Source organism: Centroberyx affinis, unplaced genomic scaffold, assembly GCF_046629955.1.
Source record: "Centroberyx affinis isolate AG114_WGS23_722 - 3 ecotype Tasmania unplaced genomic scaffold, CSIRO-AGI_Caff_v1 ptg000300l_1, whole genome shotgun sequence".
NCBI lineage: Eukaryota > Metazoa > Chordata > Actinopteri > Beryciformes > Berycidae > Centroberyx > Centroberyx affinis.
In genome coordinates, this window is record NW_027278978.1 from 88246 (window position 1) to 115094 (window position 26849).

General features: G+C 38.6%; 2 protein-coding genes across 2 annotated transcripts in view; one reads left to right on the top strand and one right to left on the bottom strand.

Annotated features, from left to right (window-relative positions):
* Positions 1–195: 195 nt before the first annotated feature.
* cep44 (centrosomal protein 44) lies at positions 196–17194 on the bottom strand. Its single transcript, XM_071515063.1, has 10 exons — positions 17126–17194; positions 16884–16981; positions 15703–15850; positions 13613–13750; positions 12219–12416; positions 11043–11171; positions 9401–9499; positions 4281–4352; positions 1402–1439; positions 196–346 (listed from the first exon to the last, which is right to left on the bottom strand). Exons 2-10 carry the CDS (start codon positions 16973–16975, stop codon positions 298–300), a joined length of 963 nt encoding a protein of 320 aa, XP_071371164.1. The 5' UTR covers positions 16976–16981; positions 17126–17194; the 3' UTR covers positions 196–297.
* A 306-nt stretch (positions 17195–17500) lies between these two features.
* Positions 17501–26849, top strand: part of fbxo8 (F-box protein 8) — a 29773-nt gene continuing 20424 nt past the window's right edge. The window contains exon 1 of the mRNA XM_071515062.1: positions 17501–17667. The gene's annotated coding sequence lies outside the window, so the exon portion shown is untranslated. The remainder of the gene's footprint in view (positions 17668–26849) is intronic.

Genomic DNA, 26849 nt, shown 5'->3' on the forward strand with positions numbered 1-26849 from the left:
GATCATAATACAATAATGCTACAGTAAAATTTCTTATAATTGTGGATTTGGATACTCGATACTACTTGTCTGTGAAGCCCAAGTGTCAACATACTAAAACCTGGAAACAGAACAGTTGAATACAGTGTGTTTTCACAAGGGTTTAGGGCAGTGAAAAGAAAAGGTACTCAAGGAATTGAAGAGTAAAAAGCCTTTAATTGGACACTGAAAAATCCCTACATACATCTTAATACATAATTGTTACAAGTTCTCGAGTGATGAAGATGATGATGATCAGTGATTGTAATTTGCAGGGAGCTATATGGAGGACTCGGTTTTCGTCAGCAGACTGGAGGTGTTCTTCATCCTATAAAACATGCACACACACATACACACAGTGATTTTACTGCTACAAATTAGTGATTGCTAGCTAGCTATCAAAATTATATAATGTGAAAGGCAATAAGCATGGTGAGAGCAAAAAGCTTGAGAAATGCAGGTTTATACTCCAAAAAAAATGGGACTGCATAAACTGACTTGCTCTGATGACCAATTTGGTAATTTTGGGCAAAACCATCCTTACATACAAACAAAAAAACACAAACAGTGAGTAGGTGATGATGAAACTGGACTGAAATACCATCCACATTACATAATGTGCTTGATTCATATTTTTGTTAAAAAGGAAATATTGTTAAAACCCCTCACCACTAGACTAAGTTTTGCCCCTTAGGTAATTTAGCCCAAACAAAAGAGGGGAGTGCATTTAGATTTTTTGTAGTTACACTACAAAACACAATTCAGACCAATATGTTCATTCAATCTGTTTTAATTGACAAACTCAAATTTCTGTTCAATTTAAAACGATACTTGGTTCTATTGGTGCCAAGACAATCCTTTGAATCTTTGCTTTCATGTGGAGCCTGGTTCATAGTGTCATATTCGGTAGTGCCAGTACCAGTGATTTCCAACCATTTTGGCTTTTGACGTCTTACAAAAAGCAGTGTGATCCCTCTGATTTATCTGGTGACTGTTTGGAGGGGCCCGACCCCTAGGTTGGGAACCACTGGACTAAACTAGCTAACTGTATATAGAGTAGTTCAAACGAGCTCCACCTCCAGCAGCTACAACAGTAACATGCTGCTTACACACTGATGCTTCAGTATGAATAATCTAATGATGTCATATATAATAAAATATTATCAGTCAGAGGGACCAAACCACTACTTTTACTTGAATACTTTAACTACATTTTGCTACTAATACTTATGTACTTTTACTTAAGTAGGATTTTTCATGCAGGACTTTTACTTGTAATGGAGTATTTTTACATTGCTGTATTGGTACTTTTACTTAAGTAAAGGATCAGAGTACTTCTTCCACCACTGCTTACTAATAAATAAAACAATCACAGGAACTTACATGTTGGTGATCCTCTCTAGTCTGTCCTTCAGATCCTCCTGGATAGAAAAACAGGACAGAAAAGTAAATTTGAAGTTTCTGGTCTCCACACAGTGCTTGGACTCAATTGGATGATTTTCCAGGAAGAAAGGCTCCCTGCTGAATCAAGAAATGGTTATTGTTTGCATAATGTACAATAAAATATGTATGATGTTCTCTTTAATATTTGTTGCACTCATGAATCACAGCACCGGACATATTTTATGAAATGGTGTTTATTCTGGAAAACAGTAATATAGACAAAAGTTGGCTGGCAAAGCTGGTGTAATGCTCGCTTCTGCTGGTAACTGCCAACTGATTAATCAATAATGTACAAAACATTGTGATTCATAATACAAAAATAATCAAGCTGATTTGTCATTATTTGTGATTATCCGTGAAATTATTGTGATTTAAAAAAAAAAATGGTTGTTTGTTTTGAGTTCTAGAGTCTGGTGTGGAGGATTTATATCCTGTACCAGAAAATTTTCAATAAATTTCAATAAATAAATAAATTCTGTAATGTGATCATTTTTCTACAAATAATCAGTAATGTAGCACTGCACTTTCGTTCATTATTTACAACCGATTTCACTGCCTTGTGCGCTGTTACCATGACGACGGTCTGACCGTTACTACCACAGCTATGTTTATGACATTTTTTTGGGTAGAGGGTGAACATCCAATCAACGTGCATACAGACATTATTTCCAACTTCCCACTGGAATCAGCACTTTAAACTCAACTGTTCTTAACTAGCTAAACAGCCAAACTGGCAAACAGGCAAGGCATCAATGGATCCAGAAAGTCCAGATTTTGTCCCCTTATTGTTTGAGCACACAAAGTTATGTCAATATAAGAGACATCAAGCAAAACAAGATAGCCAATCTCTCCCCTAGTGGGCAGCTGATATAGTATGCTGAATACCAGTTGGTTGATAAATTATTCTTTCTTTACATTATGTTTTTATGTGTGCCGTAGATTTGAAAGGAAGAGAAAGAGGGTTGTACCAACAAACAACCTGTTTCCAACTGACACGGGTCATGTGCCATAACAGGTCAAGGCTTCTCTACTGATGGAATGCCAGAGACATATCTTCCCCCAGATTCCCCCAGAGCTTTTTATTTCTAAGTCAGTCTTTTCTTATGGCTCAATCAAACACAAAGTTGCACAGTTTTGTTTCTTCACTGGTCTGACAACTGTTATTTTTGAATGGCATGACAGTTGTGCTGTCAACAGTTCTAGAGCCTTTACATGTCTGTGTGTTCTCTGGCCACACGCTGCCTACGGTGTAAAGGGCAGTTTATAGTACAGCGATTTATGATCGTCACCATGGCGATAATCATATTCTATCGTCGGTTGCAATGACATGTTGTTTACACTTCCAGTGACAGGCGATCTGTCATCGTTGTGATGGTTGTTACACCCATTGCTGAGACTTAAATTGGATTGAACTTTGACCCCATCACTGGCTCAGATGTCATGACAACATTATGGAACTCTCTTATCCTAACGTCGATTAATTCTCCGAGCTCAAATTAAACGGTAATCAACAGCTCTGGAAGACCGTACTTTTGTAATAGACTGTAGAATAAAACGTACACTGAGGAGACAATTTATGCTATTTATCTAGACCTGGATAAAGACAGTAGATTTACTTGAATGAAACTTCTTATTTAAAAAGAAAGATTGAAAAATAACATTGCAAAAGCAGTTACATAACATGTTATTAGGCTATACTGCAGACTGGTTTACAAACTGTTATTGTTATTTTCAAATGGTTACATTTACAATTAGTGCAATTAAGAAAATATATTTTGTTACATGGCGTTAACATTACATGGGGGGGGGGTTCTCATGATTGTCTCTGATACACCCTGAAAGTTTGGGGGCACACGGGAGAAGTGGAGCATGTAACCGTGTCTCAGCGTTTGTTTTGACGTGAGCTTCTTTGTTAATTGTGGATTTGACAATGTTGTGTGGGGTGGACATAAGCAAGGGAGATAATAAGCACACTTGAGATCATCTTTTTATTTCTTTTTTAGACAGACAGCATATTTTGGATGTCTGTGCTTGTTTTCCTTTTTTCAGATTTGAGTTATTTTGAACCAAGCGCCACATGACTGAAAGGCAGACTTGCCTTAGCAAGGCTTGTCTCAACAATGTATGGTGTTTTAATGCAGTGATTCTCAACCTTTTTCATATCAAGGACCCCTAGTTTAGTCCACATTAGGGCCATGGACCCCTTTTTGATGAGATTTTGTCTCTCGGACCCAAATCTGAGAATATTTTTACTGTTAGATATGATTTTGTCCAGAATTCCATGACTATCTGTATTGTAGGTAGAGAGATAACAGAGAAACTATGATCAAAACAGTCATTCTTCTACATTCTCTAACTTAACTAACTTCATCAATTTGCTGGGGACCCCCTGGAACTCCCTCAAGGACCCCTGGTGGTCCCCGGACCCCACGTTGAGAACCACTGTTTTAATGCAAACATTACAAACATCATATACACAATTCCCAGAGGTACTGCAATCAGAACATTGCGGACAGTAACAGTGCTCAGAAGAAGGCATCTTTTTTTTGGGAGAGAGCCTAGAAAAGAAGGCAGAATAATTTGTACCCCTAGATTATCTGTATATGTTGTGGTCCGGTTGATATAGATCCTATTTGTTGATTGCCTGTGTTGCCATTTTTGGATGTGTTTTTTTGTGCTGTACTATGTGTAGAATACAATATAGGCCTATAGTGTCTTGTAAGCCCATTTGGGCTGGGCAACTAATGGTGCAAGACACTCAAATACAAAAAATAAAAAATAAAAAAAAAAGGAAGAAGGAGTCAATTGTTCTGATTCACCTGTGGGGCATCAGATCTGGAGCTGGAGAAACAGGAAGTAGTAGAAGACGGACATGACGGCAAGACGCTAACCTAAAGAAGAGGAGAGGACAGGAGATAAAAGAGAAAACAGAGGGAGAAGCAAAATAATGTTTGTATGTATGTATGTTAAATGAATATAGTAGTATGTATATTAAATGAAAATATGTATTAGGGTTGGATGATAGAACAAATACACTGGGGGTCGGCTATATGAATCCATCGTGGGTGGAACTTCCCTTGGCAATTTTTTTGCCAATTTAAATGATCTTATTTGGTAATTTAAGATGTAGACTAGTGTGAGACATTCAGGGTTTCCAGCAGTACTTGAGAAGCATAGACTGCTGCCTTAACAAACAGTGTCTCACGGTGACACCTGCTGGCCAAAAGAGGCACTGTGATGAATAAGCAACAAACTATTTTGGGAGCAAGCATCAAATTGTGAGTAAAGTTAGCTAATTCTTACAACTTAAGTCGACTTTCCAATCGCAAAGCAAACTAACTTTAGTTTATTTGCCCTTGCGTATTAGACAGAAATGGTAGATAGAAAATCTTGATTGGCTGCCTGTTATGCTGCTCTGCACAAAGTGGTAGTGTCTAAATTTCTGATTTCCAATTATAAAGTTTCAATGCTGTGTGGATGTTTAACCAGCTTAACATTAGTTGAAAGTTTACATTATGTGGCAACAGATAGCAGGTGTGAGGCCACAAAAAAAAAAAAAAAAGAAGCCTAAGACAAAACCATCCATTGTATAAATGAGTGAGCAAGTGTTAAATTAAATCTCTAAATCACAGTTGTCGGTTCTGTACACAAAATATCATTGAAAACAGGCAGGGTGACATATTTCTATTAAAAATGTATATTAATTAATTTGGCCAGTAGTCAGGTACATTGTTTTTTTAATTTACCAGCACAGCCAAAATGAATTAAGACTGGTTATGACAACGCATTTCCATGCGTTGAGCCAAAACCCACTCAAGTGCTACTTGAGTGACCAGGGTAAGAAGGGAATACTCCATGCATGCAAACATAACCGGTGTGACTGCTCCGGCTAAACAAAGGATCAATCAAACAGACTGACATATAGACAGTGTAGACAAAATAAATGAATAAACAAATGAGGGAGAAGAGAAGAAGTTGAAGGAATAGTTCACCCAAAAATGAAAATTCTGTTACAACACAGGTGAAGTTTCTTTGTCCACATAACACACAGGGAGGTTGCCAGCACAATAATGTCGAAGCCTTCTCCAAAATAACTAAAGTCTAGTGACTAGTTGTATAGAATTCCAAAAAGGCAAAAAATGACCATAAAATTACTCCATACAGCTTGTGTAGCCATGGGGTCACCGAGAAACTTCAGCACCTTTTCTAGTTTTGAGAGATCTTTTTGAGAGATCTCTTTTTTTCTTTTTCAGTTCTCATCTTATCAGCATGTTTTCCCATTTAATTTTGCTTGAAGAGGAATGCAGCCAGGTTAAACTGCTGCTTCGAGGGAGCCAGAACTGAAGGGGCCGATGGAGGCTTGGATACCGCAGGGGAAGTGATGGCCTTGGTCTGGGACTTGGTCTTGGACGAACCTGAATCCTCGAGCAGCTGCGAGGAGGAGGTGGTGTTGGTCTTCGGCCGCTTTGTACAGTGTGAGGAACCTGAAGCCTTGGGCAGCTGAGAGGAGGTAGTGGTGGTGGTCTTGGTCTGCAATCTTGACTTAGAGGAACCAGAACCCTTGGGTAGATGAGAGGAAGAGAAGGAGGTTTGGTTCTGCATTGAAGATGTGGTGGAACTTGGGGGCACAGTACTCCTCTTCTTGCCTGCATCCACTTCCTTTGCAAAGAAAATAGTGAAAGGTTCCCACTGTTGCAGAAGGCAGTGCACACCCTAATGCAAGCCATCTTGTAGAGGCCACTTTGAGGATCTTCCTGACTTCTACATCACACATGATCTCTATGTCACGCAAAACTGTTTTCCGCTTGCTGCTTTTAACCAGGTAGTAATACATGATGATAAGGAAGTCTTCAATATTGACACTAAGCTGCCTAGATGCCCGGTCTGCAGCCAGGTGAATAAGATGACAAGCACAACCAATCAGGTAAACTTCAGCATGTTGTTTCTTTAAGAAAGCTACCACACCTTTCCTCAAGCCTTGCATCACAGCTGCATTGCAAAGCTGACACAGCTTGACCATGGTATTTCCCTCTTCTTCAGCTGATCACTGACCAACTCATAAATGGCTCTGCCAGTAGATTCTCTGGACTCACAAATCTTGAGCAACACCACTATTCTTCCAACACTAGCATCAAAGATCCTAACCACAATAGGGTACAGTTTTACATCGTCCATATCTGTGCTACCATCTGTGGCAAGGCTGTAAGGATACTGCTTTATCAGATCTGTATTTTCCTGCAATCTGACTGTCTGGAAACATCTTCCGGAAGAGAGGTCCTGCATAATATTTTAAAAATGGTTTGAGTGAGTGCTCTTCCTGGAAACTTCCACATAGAGAAGCCTGTAAGACTCGTACATGTATTACTTCATTACTCCCATAAAATTACGAGGGGGCCTTATCATTCCCATCAGATTTCAGAACACGTCTATCACACACACTGTAATAATCACAAATGGAGTTGATGAGAGAGATGAGATTGGAATTACTGAATCACTCAGGTAAAAAGTACATAACCAGACTCTAGAAATACTAATGCTGTTCGGACAGGGCCAGTGGTTTGATTTCGGCTGAGCTGCTATTGCTGCTGCTACATCCATCTGTCGGAGTTCCTCATCTGTGTACTTTGGTTCAAATAAATAAGACTGGGCAAAGAACTGCTGTTCCTCTTCTATATCAAAGTTGTTTCTTTGTTTGAAAGTCTGATAACTACAGAGATGTCAACCTCAAATGATCATAAAGTGTATTAAGTAGTCCCTCCAGGATTCCGTGGGAAAAAAATCCCAAATTCCGCAGTAATTCTGCAGCTAGAAATCATTATTCTGCGATATTCCGTAGACATTAGGAAAAACAGCTAAAAATGATCAATTATTCTGAAAAATATATATTTATTCATCAATCCAGTTAAAAGGGATGTGTAATAAAATTCATAAAATAAACATGCTCCTTCTAAACACCTACTGTACATGTATTCAACTGGAACTCTTGAAAAATAACAGGGTTGAACCACCACATAAGATGGAATGAAAAAATGAACCACTGTAAAATAAATATATGGGAGCAGTGGCAGCAATGTGCAGCGTTCTCTTTCTTAAATACTCCAGCTCTACTTCACTCCAGAAGCTGCTAAAAAGTTTATGGGATGTGCGTATGGTCATCTTTCCTTCATCATGATAAACTGAATCAAATCAGATGGAAACTGCCGTTTGCAGTGCCGTGTGCTTTTATGAATCGCTTTCACAATATGTGTCAAAAGGGATGGGAGTACGGGAAGAACGGTAACGCAAATAACGTCTTGGAATTTCACGTGTATGAATGAGAAAACACCATGACGGTATCTGCCCCTAACGTCACGCTAAACCTGCCGGTAAGTTTTATGAATGAGCCCCATGATGTAACGTTATGTAAATGAGGTTATGGCTGCCAAGAGATGACAGCTGACTAGGAGAAACTGGAAGTAAAACTCACCTTCATAATCAAAGAGAGAGCCTTTCTCTAGTTTAGATCCAGGAGTCAATAAAAATAGTCTTTATACTTCACCAATGTTAATGTTGGGCAGGTTGTGGAGCGATTAGTGAAGGCCAGAGCTGGCAACAGGAAGTTGTAATGCACCTGATTCTCAATTCGGAAGCTGTTACCATGACAATGTGAAAATGGCTATACCCTAGTGACATCTAGTGGTAATTTTGAAAAATTCATGTTTTTGAGAGCGAACGCTGCTTTTTCCGCGGATTAACATATATTCTACAAGTGGACCTATTTAGCGCGGGAAATTTTGCGATCTCAGAATCAGGGAATCTAGAGCTGCAACGATTAATTGATTAGTTGTCAACTATTAAATTAATCGCCAACTATTATGATAATCGATTTATCGGTTTGAGTAATTTTTTAAGAAAAATAAGTCAAAATTCTCTGATTCCAGCTTCTTAAATGTGAATATTTTCTGGTTTCTTTACTCCTCTATGACAGTAAACTGAATATCTTTGGGTTGTGGACAAAACAAGACATTTGAGGACGTCATCTTGGGCTTTGGGAAACACTGATCCACATTTTTCACCATTTTATGACATTTTATAGACCAAACAACTAATCGATTAATCGAAAAAATAATCGACAGATTAATCGACAATGAAAATAATCGTTAGTTGCAGCCCTAGTGGAATCGCAGAATCCTGGAATCCTGGAGGGTCTAATTAAGAGGTCTGCAAATGTGTAGTTTGTCACCAAAATGTGTAGTTTTCACTGTGGCATACAGACCTGACACCTGGTTAACAAGCAAACTGCTATTAGCGTTCGGCATTTTCAGTCACTGCAGCCGCCATTCCCTGACTGTCTCTACAGTGTAACGTACATAGTATGGCGCTCCCTTCTTGTCAAATCACATTTGCCACTGATTGGTCAAGCTATAGAAGGACAGAAACTATAGCCTATCATGATCTCACCCATAGACTGTATAAAAATAGGCACATGTCAATCACTTTCACATTGGCATAGTTGTTGTGTGCAGAGTTATTTCAGCTTGTGTCACGTAGTCCTATGCGTAGGAGTGTAAACACAGAAGTGGGGAGGATTCACATGAATGCGCGAGGTCTGGGTGCGTGCAAGTGTGAATGTTTTTGAAAACGATGACTGTAGTGAAGATTTGCGCTAAATAATGTAAATATACAGTAGGTATTTTCCAATCACAGTGCGATTGTTTGGCTTCATAAAACTCATTATGCTGCATGAGCTGTATGGAGTACTTCTATGGTAATTATTTGCCCTTTTTGGAACTCTGCTGCTACGGAGTTGTACTGGCAACCTCCCTGTGTGTTATGTGGACAAATAAATTTCACCTGTGTTTCAACTGGCATGAGGGTGAGTAAATAATGACAGAATTGTATTTTTTGGGTGAACTATTCCTTTAAAAACATCATGGCACAAGCTTAACAATTGTCCTACCTGTGTATTGCTCAGTTCTAGCTTAGTTTCCAATAACACGACTCTGCTCATCAGATTGTCCCAGCTCTGTCTGGATATGGTGATGACCTGTCCTTCATTCTGTAATTGATTACAAGAGCATAAAATGTAATATAACAGAATAAGAATAATACAACAACAATAACATTGCCACATTAAAGGAGGGGTATCATTTGCAATTGCAATTTTATATAATTACCTGGTGTCTATAAAATATATAAATCTGTTACATTTTCTTTCAGTAAAAATCGCTTAGTTATAGCTTTAGCTATTCACTTCCCAGTGTTTGTTTCCCACTTACAAGAAAATAGGTCGTTTTACATAAGCAGCTTCTTATGCTAATGAGCTACTGCTCTGATTGGCTGGCCATTCTGGAAGGCCCGCCCTCCCCTTAACACTGATTGGTCGATTTCAGATAGTCCGATGTCTACATAGAAACTGGAGCAAAATCTGGCTGGCTTGTACAAGGGGGCGTGTTTTATAGTTGGTCACACCTTCAAGAACCTTTTAGTGTGGCAGAAGCCATTAATCCAGGCCTGTTTTTGTGCATTTCTCTTGTCAAATTTATCAGACAGAAACTGAAAAAAAAAAAAAAAAAATCTGTTTCCTTTGGAGAACTTTTGTTGACAGCCCCAAAAACACGTTTTAGTCATTGTATTCTCAATTTCAGTCTGCTCTGGTTTGTTTATATTCTGTGACATATGTTAAAGCTGCACAAGCCATCTTTGCTTATATCTAGATGTTTCTGTTGGATCGCTACTTGAAAAATGAAAATATGACTACTGTTTGCACCAATTAAAGGCTACTGTAGCTCCAGAGGATGGGAGGTTTGGTTGTCCCATAGAGCTGTGTAGGAGGAGTTAAGCTTTTTCAAAGTTGTTGCAGTTCCTACTGCTCACTGATAAGGGATAATACATCAGCATCGAAGTACCGCGGTAGCATAGTTGGACATATGACACTAGTAAGTGAATGTACTCTCAAATTCTCTTGAAATGGTTAGCCAATCAGAACAGAAGGATGGTTAATATTAATGAGCCTTAAAGACACAGAAACAGTCTGTTCTTGGTAAGGCTCAGAGAGATGCTGGAAAATGAACTTGTCAAAATGGATTGAGTGTGTTTTTGGTACATGACACCACACAAACAGCTTTGATTGGAACTCAAGACTTAAAATAAAAAAACTGGAAAGTGTAGAATATGGGACCTTTAAGTCTGTTATCAGACATGCAGCCAAGCCCTGCTGTGGCTAAGGCTTAATGCCCGTTTTTGGTTTTGCCTTTTCCTCTTTCTTCTACAACTGTCTGTTGATAAGATGGGGATCTGACCTACAGCATTAACACTGATGCAAGGTTTAGGAGCCAGGAAAACACAAGTAACCTGCTTGTTAAGCGCTAGTTTAGGTGGATGTGCCTGCAGATGAAATTGACTTTGTACTCTGACATATGTGTTTATCACCACAAAAATTGGTTTAGAGCTTGTGGACTGTTTGTGGGGTGTTGTCATCCTGAATTTGCGAGAAAAAGGTGTTGCCTCCGTTGAAAAATGGATGCGCTGAGGGTCTATAGAGTAGAATAAAGCACAATGGAATGGGATAAAATAGAGTAAAGTAGAATTGTCTGGTCAACCTTATCTGCGTGTCTCCAGTGCTCAAGTTTCTCCAGGCGTGTCTCCAGGGCAGTGAGCCTGTCTAGCCCAGCAGTCAGCCTCTCTAGTTGGGCTTCCAACACTGAAAGCCTGCCTTCCACCTCTGATGACTGGAAAACATAAGAGATAGATTGGCATCAGAGTTCACAGAATGTTTCAATTCATTTCATGTAGAACCCCAGATGAAAGAAATAAAGCACTTCTGTTTACAAGGCTGCTGAGTAAAAGTGTCACGCTGAGATGCACGGATCGCTAAGTTTTGATTAGCTTTGGCGCAGTTGCCACATGAGCCTGGGATGGCAGAGTAAGGAGATGGGATGGACCCACCGACCCAAGCTATGGTGTTAATATGTGGTTGTTAAATGATTATAAGCGGCCGCTAAGGTGTTACCTAGTGGTTGCTAAGCAATTGCTAGTGGTTACTAGGGTGTTACTAGGTGGTTGCTAGGTGATTTCAAGTGGTTGCTGCTAGGGTGTTTCTAGGTGGTTACTATGTCTATGGCAATCGGAGGACAGTCCCTTGCCCATAGAAATAACAGGACAGACCATAATAACCCATAGCTTCCCCATAGCAATCACAAGACAGACCATAATTACAGTGCAGATCAAATAATAACCACAGCACAGCCCATAATAGTCGGTATCTAGCACATAGAAACTAGAGAACATCCCATATTAATCAGTACAGAGTCTACAGTAATAAGAGAACAGCTCACAATAACCAATAGGTAGCCCATGTAGAGTGTGCAGGAAAGTGTGTGTGTGCAAAAAATAACTGTTTAATTAATTATTGTCTAATTAATTTCTGCAATGAGTTACGCTTGCACTGCATCAATAACTGCAAAAACCATTTTTTGATCAATTCCTTAGCTACTTTTAAACAAAGTAAAGGCAAGTCTAAGAAGCCTGGATACCAAATTTTGTATCATTCTGACACATAACAGGAATAATGGGAAGGAGTCTTTGTTATTATTATTATTGTTATATAGCAACAACTTCAAAAGGCTGTAATTTCCTCAAATCACAGCATATCATTATGTGGTTTGACATATTGGCAAACCTGTCTGACTCTTTAAGCTACTATCTTGATACTGTCTATTAAATAGTATCTAACATGAGCTCTCACAGTATCTATATTGATTTAATAACCTGCTTACTTGTGGAACAGATTCCTTCTTCTCCTTCTCCCCTCCCTCCGGCTCTGTGATCCCACGTTCAGGAGAAGAGGAAGAGTATGCTTCATTATGGGAGGCGCAGATCTCATCATGGGAGGAGAATGCTTCTTTATGGGAGAAGTTTGTGGGAAACGTGGGGGGATTTCCCACGTGACTCACGACCAATGGCCTGTCTGACAACTGAAAGGCATAAAAACAGCTCGTCAATTAAGCAAAAAATGATATGACATGAATTCATCCCATTCCTCTTTCCATCCATTCATCTATCTGACTCGCCATACCTTTCTGTCTGCAAAGCAATCCATACTTTACATGTCTACAGTAAGATCATACCTCCTAAAAGTCAATTCAGTGCCGTGATGTTGGCACTACCACTAGGAGTCGCCAAAATCAACAATTTTCAAAACCTACACATAGGGGCTTTATCAAAGATCTAACTATCTTTCTATAAAAAAGGCAGACAAAAAAAATCTACATGTTACACATTGTATTAAACACTCACAAGCGATTTTGGCCTGGGACTAGTATAATGTCTAGGGTTGCAAAATTCTGGGAATTTTCAAAGTTGGAAACTTTCCATGGGAATTAACGGGAATTTATGGGAATTAACGGGAATTTATGGGAATAAACGGGAATAAACCAGGAATTTACGAAATTGAAGGTGTGCTCTTAATAGGGAACTTAAATATAGTTGGGGAAAATATATTTTAGCATAATCCTGACTAAAACAACCAGATATCATGCAAGTACAGTTGAATATCTATGTTATTCCTCAATCACATGCACACATAGCACACTGCTTACTGCAGGGCTATTGAGACCACGCCCCCTACATGCACTGTGCATTCCTGTGCATTTTTGTTCATTTTTGAATGGGTTGGGTCGGGGGGATGAGTAATATTTAACTCAACATTCATGTTTTTGTTCTTCAATGAAAGAATTGATTGTTCAATAAAATATTTAACACTTGATAAAGTTCTACTTACAAATAAATCTGTTTTAATTGTATTATTTTGGATGGATGTCTGCTTATAACAAAACAAATATTTATGCTTGGATATGATACCTTTCCATTAAATTACCCTCAATTCCAAGTTAATTCCCATAAATTCCCATTAATTCCCATAAATTCCCATAAATTCCCATAATTCCCATGGAAAGTTTCCAATTTGGAATATTTCCAAAATTCCCCAGCTTAACTTCCCATGGAAATTTACCGGAAACTTTCCAGAAATTTACCGGAAATTTTCCACCCCTTTGCAACCCTAATAATGTCCCACACCAGTATTGGTACAACTGCATCCAATCCAATCCATACGCACAAACACACACACACACACACACACACACACACACACACACAAACAGGTGCGTACCTTCTTCAGCTGTTTGTGTCTCTGCAGGACCAGGTTAATGATATCACAGATGACGGAGATCTTCTTTTGAGAGAAACCCCACTGAAGGAACTGCTGCTTGGATAGTATCGGTTTATACTGGAACATATCCCTTAGTACCTACACACACACACACACACACACACACACACACACACGCATGCACACACAATAAACAACTGGAGTCTAGTAGTACACTAGTTGGTTAGAAGTCAATGTAAGGAAATAAACCACTGCAAATAGTAGGATAGTAGTCAATGTAATGTAACAAACCACTGTACAGTAGTAGGTCAGTAGTCAGTGAGTATGTTTACATGCACACCAATACAGCAATTATTGGGAGTAATCAGCTTAAGTCAATATGTTGATTACAATAATTACATGGTTCAATGTAACATTTTCTCTAATAACCTGGCTTAAAGGGATAGTTCACCCAAAAATGAAAATTATGTCATCATCTCCTCCCCCTCATGCCAGTTGAAACACAGGTGAAGTTTGTCCATATAACACACAGGGAGGCTGCCAGCACAACTCCATAGCAGCCTTCTCCAAAACAACTGAAGTCAGTGGGGACCAGTTCTTCAGAGTTCCAAAAAGACCTACAGTATATTTACACCATCATTTAGTGCAAATCTGAACTACAGCTGATTGATTTGCAACAAATAATGGTGTATAGGTCTTTCTATTCACAGTGTGATTGTTTGGCTGGTCCCCATTGACTTCAGTTTATTTATACACGTATAATGAGCTCTGTCCATTAAATCCGTTTGGGAACATTTTACGCACGCACTTTCTCTCCTCTCCTCTATTCCTCTGACCCAGACAACACACACACACACACACACACACTCACAGTATTTCTCTGAAGTGGCTCCTTTGCTGGTTTGTCTGAAAAAAGTGTTTCTGACGACTAGCTGTCGATATTCATGTTTGAATATTGCGCAATGAATGCTTTCAGTTTATCCACAGACAGGCCGTCCCGTGTAGACATGGACTAGTAGGCATGTGCAGGAGCTCTGTTCGCCTCATCATACTGTTGATCTATGCAAGTAATCATATGTGCGAAATTACTTTACTTGGAGATTTGATGGCGCTGACTTGACCAATGTTAAAAGGAGGAGAAGGAGAGGGAGAGACTTTCACCTGTCTATCCTCGCCCTGTAGCCCGTGTACTGCTGTAAGGTGGAGGTATGTTGCAGGAAGAAAATTGCAAAAAAAAATGTATTTACAAACGTGGGCATTTAAAGCCCAAATATTTGGAAAAAGTCATGGAGGAATGAGACCATAGTATTTCCAGTGTTTCAGAAACAGCCAGCCCATGCCCTGTCTAGTGTTAATGGAAAAAAAAATACACCAAAATACTGGTATTAAAATGGTTAAAAGCCTATGCAATGGGTTTTACGTGGCGTGTTTATGCGTGCTGACTAGAGTTGTTCCGATACTGTTATGAGTAGGGCTGAACAATTATTCAAAATTTTATCAAAATCGCAATATGGCCTACTGCAATTTTCAAATGGCAGGAGGCGCAGTATTTGTTAAAGGTGAAATGTGTCAAAATAGCATTTTAAATGAAATATTGTGGTGCTGCAGAGATGTCCTGGCCTACACATCATATTCTACAGACTTAAGAAAACATCTTTGTTTGGAACAGATCCCTGCAAAAATCACACCATAATCATTTGAATACGTTTTTCAATGAAAATGAGAATAATGATGTAAAAATGATCATTTCCTCTAATATCGCAAATCATATCGCAATTGCAATATCAGTCAAAATAATCGCAATTAGATATTTTTTCAAAATCGTTCAGCCCTACCAGACACATTAGTTAACTGTCACTTAAGGGTTAGTTAATTCTTATTAAGCATTAACTAACCCTTAATTAATGTACCCTTATTGTAAAGTGTTACCAAAAAAACAAAGAATATTGACACAAAATATCATCAATTTGCAGCTTCAATCCAAAAGTCTTGGTACCGACTTTCAAAAACTGATATCAGTCTAAACATAAACAATAACCTGCTAAACCAGTTGTGAAAGGACAACTGCTCTAACCCTGTGTGTGAGTTACCTTATAAAGTGTGTCGGTGAATCGGAGGTCAGTCTTGCCAGTCAGCTCCAGTCCTGCCTCCACCAGCTGCTCAGCCAATCGGGGAGAGAAGGAGGTGAGGACGAAGCTCACTATTGGTAGAAAAGCCGAGGGGTCTCCTCTGGAAAGGCTGGTGAGACGGAGAACAACGACTTTAATCTCAGAACAACGACTTTGATCTCAGAACAACGACTTTAATCTCAGAATTCTGACTTTAAAGTCAGAATTCTGAGATTAAAGTCAGAACTCAAATACATTTTTCACATGTGGCCCTAATCCTCTTCCGTAATTTTGAGATACTAAGTCATTATTTTGAGAAAGTTTCTCATTATTTGGAGATACTAACTCATTATACTGAGATACTAAGGCATTATTTTGAGATACTAAGGCATTATTTTGAGATACTAAGTCATTATTTTGAGAAAGTTTCTCATTATTTGGAGATACTAACTCATTATACTGAGATACTAAGGCATTATTTGGAGATACTAAGTCATTATTTTGAGATACTAGGGCATTATTTTGAGATACTAACTCATTATACTGAGATACTAAGGCATTATTTTGAGATACTAAGTCATTATTTTGAGATACTAAGTCATTATTTTGAGATACTAAGGCATTATTTTGAGATACTAAGTCATTATTCTGAGATACTAAGGCATTATTTTGAGATACTAACTCATTATTCTGAGATAAGGCATTATTTTGAGATACTAAGGCATTATTCTGAGATACTAAGGCATTATTTTGAGATGCTAACTCATTATTCTGAGATACTAAGGCATTATTTTGAGATGCTAACTCATTATTCTGAGATACTAAGGCATTATTCTGAGATACTAAGGCATTATTTTGAGATACTAAGGCATTATTTTGAGATACTAACTCATTATTTTTGAGAAAGTTTCTCATTATAATGACTTACAGGACCGTTTTTTTTTCATCACACTGGTGGAAATGGGCTTCCATACTGGAGCAACCAGTATGAACCAACTGTAAAAAAAAAAAAAAATCGATTTTGCTTCATTAAGGGCTTGGTGGATCATTTTATGCCGAATTTACCATCCTATTGCTTCGTAAAATGTCTCAAGACGTTGGAGTTTGATTCATCTTTTATTTTCCTACCTCAGTATTGGCAGATTAGCTATATGTAGACCTACCCATTATAATCGACATCTACTGGGTACTTTATTACCCGGAGCAAATCGTCCAGTTTACGAAGACAGCCTTTCAGATCTCCGGTAGACAGCATGTTTTACTAAAATAAAACACAGAGACAAGGACTAACGTTAAATTATTGCAATTTTTAGTGTTGTCACAAAACATGTTCTAGCTACTTCTGAGACAATGTCAGCTGCCAGATACATACAGTAATATTCAGTAATGTTTGCATATTACTTACCGCTTTTCAAGTACGATTAATTCAGGTTTTTTCTTGTGTATTTTTTGTTTTTGCCGGGCGACCAACAGCAGGAAGTAGGATTGGGTGTTGCTCTAATACGTACACGAACGCATTGACGTCAGTGACGTTGCCTATAAGTGCGGTGCTTTTCTGCTTTTTTCCCCCTCCTTTCTGTTTATTGTTATTGTTTATTATTGTGTCGTATGCGGTGTGGTTTACATTGAGAATGAGCATGTACGATCCCTTACGGTACCATTCTCATAAAAAAAACTGAAAAACAAAAACAACTTTCTGTACGTGTCGTCTGACAGATAAATGGGAGGGGCGGAGGTGAAAGGAGGAGGAGGGTGAGAAACAGATGATTATTGAGTTAGGATGCGTATTAGGGTTTCTCCTGTACCATAACAATAACTCTTCTCTTTTCTCCTTGTATTTAAAACGAAACGACAACTGACCGCATGTAATAGCAGGGAAACAATATTTCCACCTGTCCTTGTTTGCAGCTCGTGCTGGCGGAGAAACTAAGTAATCACTAAACTCAGGTAGGTAGCGTTATGGAGCTTTAGCTTATGGTATTGTAAGTATTAAGACATACTTGTAACGCAAACACGATGAATACGATATTTTAACTGTTATAAAATCAAACTGTTTGGGCTGCCCCCCTTGTCAGCATGCAAAACTAGCTGGGTTAGCTAACCGAGGGCTTTATGACTAGTTTTAGTTGACAGCAGCCTCAACCAATGGCTGCCCTCGTTGAAAGCTCTGGTAATCTGTAGGACCAATGCTACCGAAGGGAGGGTGGGACCTACGGGTCAAACTACCTTGCTAGCTGGAACTTCTAACGTTGATGTTTACAACACATCAGTGTAGTGGATTTGTTTATGCAACACATCGAGGCAAAGTGGGACGAGAGGGAGATCTCGTCAGGCCGAACACCATTCAAAAATCAGGCAATTCACTGCTGTTTGGTTTAACGGGAAACGCACAGACCGGCCAGACCGTGAATTAAGGCAGTTTATAAATCAGTAGGGTCTTTTAGTGATTTCGGCATAGAGATGATCCACCAAGCAGCGCCTTTTCCCAACAAAATTTCAATTTTAAGAATTGATCACCACACACGCTGCTCGTTCGCTCACTGTGCCTACCGATGTCTTGACTGTTGTTGCAGATGAATACATGTGCACTGATGATGACAGACAAAGAGACAGAAATGAACACCACTACCACACAAGGTGTATTCAGCAGCTGTGCTTACTGTCATATAAACAGTTTTTAAATAGCCTACTTTGTTCTGGCTGGATAGTATTTTGAATATGTTGCAATATACTGCAGACCTGTATTTATCATTATTTTTCTTTACCAGTAATTTCTGTAGCTTCCCCATCAGTGCAATTAGTCAGTTTCCCACAGAGAACCATGTGCATAGTAGTAGGCTATAGATACAAGTCCCATTTTATATTTAAAGTAGTATAGTATTCTGTTACATCACCACACAGACATCTTTGTAGGAAAATAACAGGTGATTGTAATAAATTAACAGGTGATTACAATCAGCCAATGAGCTGTGTGTATTGTAAAGGGCCATATTGGTAGGAATTGCATGACATCATGGGAATACCATGAATAGGCCTATTACTCCATTAAATACTGCTTTCCATGACACCCATACTCTAATTTCTACTTGTAATTTTTTTCTATATTTCTTTTAGAATTTCATGTTATTTATGTTGAGAGAGAGAGAGTGCTTTAATACATGAAAGTGATCAATTTAATCAGCAAACTGTAAAAGTACAAGGAGCTGTATGACCATCAGCAGTATTTCTACAACACAAACAACATTATTAAAGATAAGGCGTGGGATGCTGTAGCCCCGTTGGGACTGGCACTACACATCATATTGTTTGAAAGTATTGCAATAAAGTATAAAATCTCACCTTTGTGCGGCTTGTCCTAGTTGTTTTCATATGGCTGTCTTAGAAATGGCTGCCACTCTTCTTCTACACCTCTTCAACTAGGATAAGGTGAGATTTTATGCTTTATTTCAAATACTTTCAAACGATATGATTTACTCGTGTCACCGACCCCGACGACTTAATAAGCCGGCCGTAAACACGTTTGCGATCTCAGGAAAGTAGTTCCGTAGCACAGAAAATAGTCCCCGGCGTAATGAAGAATTAGTTCCCATTTGAATTTGATTTGGTAATAACTACAACAGCCTGACTTTTCGTGGTAACAGTTAGCGATTTTTAAAATGTAAACTATGTCTTTGTGAGCTGGATTTCAAGGTTTTTAGCTTACAATTGGAGCCGATGACTTCCGGGTTGACGGCTAAAAACGGTACGTGGGAAGTCAGAAAGTAACGGGAGTAGAGCAAACGCATTGTTGATTTTGTTATTTTCATAGGATTTGTTGACGGTAAGAAATGCATAAAAAAACCACCAGCCTTATCCTTTAAGCCCTCTGCTCTGGGTCTTTTTCTCTCCACTCTCCACTCATGAGATAAAACTCACTCGGCGTCCGAGCCGCTCTCTGCTCCATAGCTTTTGTAAAATTCTTACAATGTATTTAGGTAGGTATTAGGGGCTGGGCGATATGGACCAAAAATCATATCTCGGTATTTTTAGGCTGAATGGCGATACACAATATATATCTCGGTATTTTCTAGAAGTGGGCTAAATGTTCAGTTGTAAGTAGGGCTGGGCGATATGGACAAAATCAAATATCACAATATTTTTGACCAAACACCTCGATACTGATATTGTGACAATATCGTAGGGATGACTATTGGTGCTTTCACAAAATATTTACACAATGAGATTTTTGATAAATAATCATCAGTAATGTGGATATAATGACTAAGTGGGTAAAGGCAAATAATAGAACAGCTAGAACAGTCTGGTAAGTTCAGGAAATGACATCACTTTACTGTAATGCAGCCTTTAAAACCAGGAAAAGACACTTATGCCAATATCACCATATTACGATATCCAAATCTAAGACGATATCTAGTCTCATATCACGATATCGATATAATATCGATATAGTTGCCCAGCCCTAGTAGGTCTATTATATAGCTTTATTTGTATGATGGTTGGTTGGTGTTCACTTTGGCTATAATGTCAGCAACGGCGTATGGCACTAAGACGATCATGTTAAAAACCTTCTCAACCAGTAGAAGAAGCAGAAAAAATTGGCCTGTCCACGCATTTCTCTGGCCGACCCGAGATTGGAATCCTGGCGGCGGCTACTGCTGACAGTGGAGCCACATTAGCGTTCCATGGATTTGCATGGCATCGCTGTATTCCTGTCTGTTGGGCTGCTTGTCCTTTCTCTTCCACCATGATTTATTCATTTAAATGTTGATTTTTTTCATTCAAAATGTCTCTATTCAACAATTGTCTTTAAATGTGTCAGTTAAAGGAATAGTTCACCACCCAAAAATGAAAATTCTGTCATCATCTACTCACCCTCATGCCAGTTGAAACACAGGTGAAGTTTGTCCATATAACACACAGGGAGGTTGCCAGCACAACTCCATAGCAGCCTTCTCCAAAACAACTGAAGTCAGTGGGGACCAGTTCTTCAGAGTGGACTAACAAATTTCACCTGTGTTTCATTTGGCATGAGGGTAGATGATGACAGGAATTTTCATTTTTTGGGTGAACTATTCCTTTAAGTTTAGGCAAGCAAATCAACTTTGGTCAAGGTTACAGCAACTAAACGGTTTGGTTAAGGTTCAGGAAAGGCTTTGGTCGTGGTTAAATAAGAAAAAGGTTTAGCTGGAAAGTAAAACTTCACTCAGTAGAACAGTAGAAACACACACACACAGTAGAAATCTTCTCGGTATGAATTGGGAATTGAAGCCGGGTTGTTGCAGTTGAAGGCAAATGCATATATTTCCATGTCAGACTACTTCCTGCTTGTAGCTGTGCCTCTCACAATGCATCGTCATGGCGACACAAACTAGGAAATGAAGCACAGGTTGAAAATAATCCAGAATTATCGCTTAACACTGGAACTCCTGTTGACGGAACATGCAACGAGAAGATCTAGAAAGTAATTAGAGAGCTCAGTGAAAATGAATGTAGTAACACTATTGTGTGTAATAAGTGTGTAATACACACCTGTTATTTTTTGTAGCAGTGGTGGTTGAGACTCATTTTGTTTTGGCTCCAGCATTAGATGGTTGGTTATAGAGCTGCAACGATTAATCGATTACTTGTCAACTATTAAATTAATCGCCAACTATTTTGATAATCGATTTATCGGTTTGAGTAATTTTTTAAGAAAAAGAAGTCAAAATTCTCTGATTCCAGCTTCTTAAATGTGAATATTTCCTGGTTTCTTTCCTCCTCTATGACAGTAAACTGAATATCTTTGGGTTGTGGACAAAACAAGACATTTGAGGACGTCATCTTGGGCTTTGGGAAACACTGATCCACATTTTTCACCATTTTCTGACATTTTATAGACCAAACAACTAATCGATTAATCGAGAAAATAATCGACAGATAATCGACAATGAAAATAATCGTTAGTTGCAGCCCTAGTTGGTTATTCTAACACTGGATGTTGTCACGTGTTTTGGTTGGCTTAGGGATGCAAATTTCGATCAATTTCCTTAATTGACCGCCAGTCACGTTAAAGACCAATTCATCGATTAATCATTATGTAAAAAACAGCTTTTGACATAGAAAATAGAAAATAGAAAATGCGTGTTTTTACATCTGTCTTTAGGCTGACTCAACAAGTTAATCAACCAAGCAAAACTTAAAAGATCTTCCTGCATTCCCTGTCGTTGTGCTAGGCGTGCTGTATTTCAGCATTGTATTACAATGTGTACAATGAATACTGTTGTGTTTTCGGGTGTAATGCTCCTACACTGGACTTTTTCCCCCGCTTGCTTGGCTTTCTTCTTCCTCTGTATCAGCGGTGAAAGTTAAATCGCGTCCTCGCGGTGGTAAACTGATTTCAGCAAAATATGAGAAATATCGCATAGCCTACATTGTCGATTAATCAGTTAATGTATGCTTGATCGATCAAATTCTTAACGGCGATTAATCGAGTGTTCATTAATCATTAACAGCCCTAGTCGGCATCAGCTGATGTTTTGTGCATTTATTATACTTGTAAAGACTCATTTGAGTGCTGGACATTGAGGTGAGGGTCTCTCGAGGGGGGGGGTTGAGGTAGGCCATTTTAGGGTTAGAGGTCTATTTAAGTGGGTGGAGTTAGAAATCAGGTCAGGTTATGGGTAAGGAATAACGTTGAACTTTTAACCTGTTTGTGCTCCAGTGCGCATTGTTTTAGATTGGGGAATGTGAACCAACCAGTTACACTGACAGCTTTACCGACAGCTCTGTGTGTGTGTGTGTGTGTGTGTGTGTGTGTGTGTGTGTGTGTGTGTGTGTGAGAGAGAGAGAGAGAGAGAACTTGACTGAGCTGAACTGTAAGCAACTGATCCGGCTCAGTTGGCCGGGGCCACGTGCCACACATGGCTGTAGCGCCCTGGGTTCGGGTCTAGCCTGGTATCTTTTGTCGCGTGTCGTCCCCTCCTCTCTCTCTCTCCTAATATTTCCTGTCTAGCTGTTACTGCCGACTATCAAAATAAAGGCAAAAAGAAAAAAAAAACAACCGATGTGGCCTGTCTGCATGCTAGATTACATGCACCCACGCGCACACTGTGTTGTGACAACAGGCGATTCAGAAAAGAATTCAGGCCCATTTTTTTTACCAATTGATGGAATTGCGCCACCCGTTGCATCACCCATTAAGTACTTGTTGTAAACATTATGTTGGAAAGGGTGTTGGGTGACATGCAATAGGTGCCTATGGTGACAGAGCGTGGAGCTGGATTATTTATTTATTTATTTTATTTATTTCCTTATTTTACAAGGTAGGTTAATGAGAACACATTCTACTTTACGATAACGACCTGCCAAAAAAGACACAGAGGCACACACAAAATAGCAGCAATACAGATAAACAGAATATAAACAGAGTAAAACATTAGTAAAGACAGGCACAGACATAGCAGTTAGTAGTAAAAGGACTATAACAACGCATTATGTAATAACTCGACAAAATGTAATTGATTTTCACTTCATTATGTAATAACACAGCTTGAGCGCAATATGTAATAAATTTCCCGCATTTTGTAAAAAAATATTACATATTGTGGTGTGTGTGTGTGTGTGTGTCTCCTGACATTTGTGTGTAGCAGTACTTAGATGTTTGTGTCAGTATAACACTCAGGTACAGTTTCTATGAAGCTAAGGAATACAGTGACACTTAATGTAGTTCTGACCAATGAAAGATACTAATCTACTGAACTAATAGTATCTTTTTAAAATGAATTTTGACTCAGTATGATTCATGCTAGAATGCATAAAATCAACATTGTTGTTATGATGTTATAACGATTTTTATGAATGAACGATTTTTATGAATGAAGACATCCATTTTCATACATTCATACGTTACATAACGCACCATATTATTACATTTTCATAAAAAAAAAAAAAAAAGTGCAACTACAACGATTTTGTAATAACCACCGCAATATCTAATCATTTATTACAAAATACGGGGACATTTATTGCATATTGCGTTCAAATGCGTGGTGTTATTACATAATGAAGTGAACATTTATTACATTTTGTCGTGTTATTACATAATGCGTTGTTACAAGGACTTAACATACAGGCCAGGGTTAGGACACGGGGGGGGGGGGGGGGGGGGGGGCAGAGGTGTCAGGATAGTTGACATTTGCAGATGTGTGTTAAAAAAGACTTCAATGGTCTGTCAAAGGCAGCCAAGTCAACAAACTGGCCCAGCAGGAGTTATGAAGTCCATTCCAGGCTGATGCGGCAGCAGAGTGGAAGGCTTTGCTACCAATGGAGTTGTTGGTTTTTGGGACAGCGAGAGAGATTAGAGAGTTTAGATCCGAGGTTCTAAGTGGATGTGGATATGCACAGGAGTTTGGATAGATAGGCCGGGGTGTGTCCAGTGAGTGCTTTGTAAATCAGGGTGTACCGTCTGGCCATGGAGAGAGGTGAGGCCTGTTTGACTGTAAAGTGAGCAGTGACGAGTGCGGTAGGGCGCTCCGGTGGCAAATCGGATGGCGGAATGGTATGGAGGGTGTCCAGTTTTGCAAGGGTGGTTGAAGGAGGGGAGAATACATGATTTGAACTAGGGCTGGGCAATATATCGATATTATATCGATATCGTGATATGAGACTAGATATCGTCTTAGAGTTTGGATATCGGAATATCGTGATATGGCATAAGTGTTGTCTTTTCCTGGTTTTAAAGGCTGCATTACAGTAAAGTGATGTCATTTTCTGAACTTACCAGACTGTTCTAGAGGTTCTATTATTTGCCTTTACCCACTTCATTATATCCACATTACTGATGATTATTTATCAAAAATCTCATCATGTAAATATTTTGTGAAAGCACCAATAGTCATCCCTTCAATATTGTCGCAATATCAGTATTGAGGTATTTGGTCAAAAATACTGTGATATTTGATTTTGTCCATATCGCCCAGCCCTACTTACAACTGAACATTTAGCACATGTCGTAGAAAATACCGAGATATATATCGTGTATCGCCATTCAGCCTAAAAATACCGAGATATGATTTTTGGTCCATATCGCCCAGCCCTAATTTGAACATGGAGATTCTGGAGTGAGTGAGTGAAACCGAGCTTGTTTCTGTAAAGGAAACCAAGCTTGGATTCGGATTTGGGTTTGGAGTTCACTGATGTGAGTGGTAAAGCTAAGGGAATCGTCTAACCAGATACCAAGGTGTTTGTATGTTGTAGACGCGATCTGCGGGGATGTTGCTGAGAGTGATTAGGGAATACTGTGTTGAATTAGCTGGAGACGGTTTCTTATGTGGAAAAAATGATGAATTTGGTTTCGGAGGCATTCAGCAGTAGTTTGGATTAGGGCTGAACGATTTTGAAAAAATATCTAATTGCGATTATTTTGACTGATATTGCAATTCCGATATGATTTGCGATATTAGAGGGAATGATAATTTTTACATCATTATTCTCATTTTCATTGAAAAACGTATTAAAATGATTATGGCGTGATTTTTGCGGGGATCTGTACCAAACAAAGATGTTTTATTAAGTCTGTAGATGTATGATGTGTAGGCCAGGACATCTCTGCAGCACCACAATATTTCATTTAAAATGCTATTTTGACACACATTTCGCCTTTAACAAATATTGCGTCTCCTGCCATTTGAAAACTGCAGTAGGCCATATTGCGATTTCGATACAATTTTGATTAATTGTTCAGCCCTACTGCAAACCCAATTTCTCCTAGTGGGACCATAAAGTTGAGTTGAGTTGATAATAGCTGAGTATAGAAGCCAAAATTGTTCTATTTTTATGTGTTTTCTTGACGCCTCTAAGGCTTTTAATAGGAAAAATCATGGAAAACTACTTGCTAAAATATGTGCTAGAGGTGTTCCCAAGTCCATAATCAGAATGCTGGCTTTGTGGTATGCTCATCAGACTTTTTAGGTTAAATAGGGCCATGTTATATCTGCTCCATTCTATGTCAGCAATGGTGTGTGGCAGGGTGGTATTTTATCACCTTTTTTGTTTAACATGTATATAGATGACTTATTGAAACAACTGAATGGCTGTAGAACTGGCTGTATTGTCGGAAACACAGTCATTAATAATCATCTTATGTATGCTGATGAATTTGGTTATTTTTTAGTCCATACAGTGCTGGGCTGCAGGAGCTTCTCAAGATATGCTCACAGTACGGCAATGACTATGATATAAAGTATAATGACAATAAGAGCAATGTAATGATAGTCCGTAGTGGAGATGATAGGGAATCTGTCTTTCTTATGTTTTATTTATGTAACAATCCTCTTATGACATGCAAGGAAATAAAATACCTGGGTCATTATTTCACTATAACTGATGATAGAGATATCTATAGGCAATGCTCTAAACTGTATGCTCAAGCCAACATGTCATGTCATAAATTTCACCTATGGTGGACCTACAGGAAGAGCAGCATGCAGAGGCTCATAGTGGCCTGCAATGATGCCATGCGGTTGCTTCTTCATGTTCCCAGATATCATAGTGCTAGTCAGCTATTTGTCCACTCTGTCTGAGTTCCCACATGTCTGACAGTCATAAGGAATCTTATGTATACATTTATGTGTCACGTATAGTAAATGAGTCAGTGAACAGCTGTTTTCACTACTCATCTAAACTCAGGGAGCATTGGTACTGGATGACAAACAATGACTTGTCATTTATTTATTTATTGGTAACACTTTACAATAAGGGTCACTAAGTCACTGAATTAACAGTTAACTAATGTGTCTGGTAATCATTTACTAATGGTGTTCATGTTAACTAAGGTATTAATTTATACATTATTTAATAGTCATCTTTATAAACTATTAAATAATGTATAAATTAATACCTTAGTTAACATGAACACCATTAGTAAATTACACATTAGTTAAGTGTTAATTAAGGGTTAGTTAATGTGTATTAAGCATTAACTAACCCTTAACTTAATGACCCTTATTGTAAAGTGTTACCTATTTATTTTATTTATTTATTTATTTTATTTTCTATGGACCATGAGTCTGCAGTAAAGATGAAATTATTACTGCTACTACTATTTTTACAACTACTACTGCTACTTTTACTGCTAATACCACTACTTCATA

Coding starts and splice junctions, on each gene's coding strand:
- cep44 (XM_071515063.1), bottom strand. CDS start 16,975: ATGCTGTCTACCGGAGATCTGAAAGGCTGTCTTCGTAAACTGGACGAT. Junction 13,751..15,702: donor TCACCGACACACTTTATAAG/GTAACTCACACA, acceptor GTGTGTGTGTAG/GTACTAAGGGATATGTTCCA. Junction 12,417..13,612: donor GACACAAACAGCTGAAGAAG/GTACGCACCTGT, acceptor TATGCCTTTCAG/TTGTCAGACAGGCCATTGGT.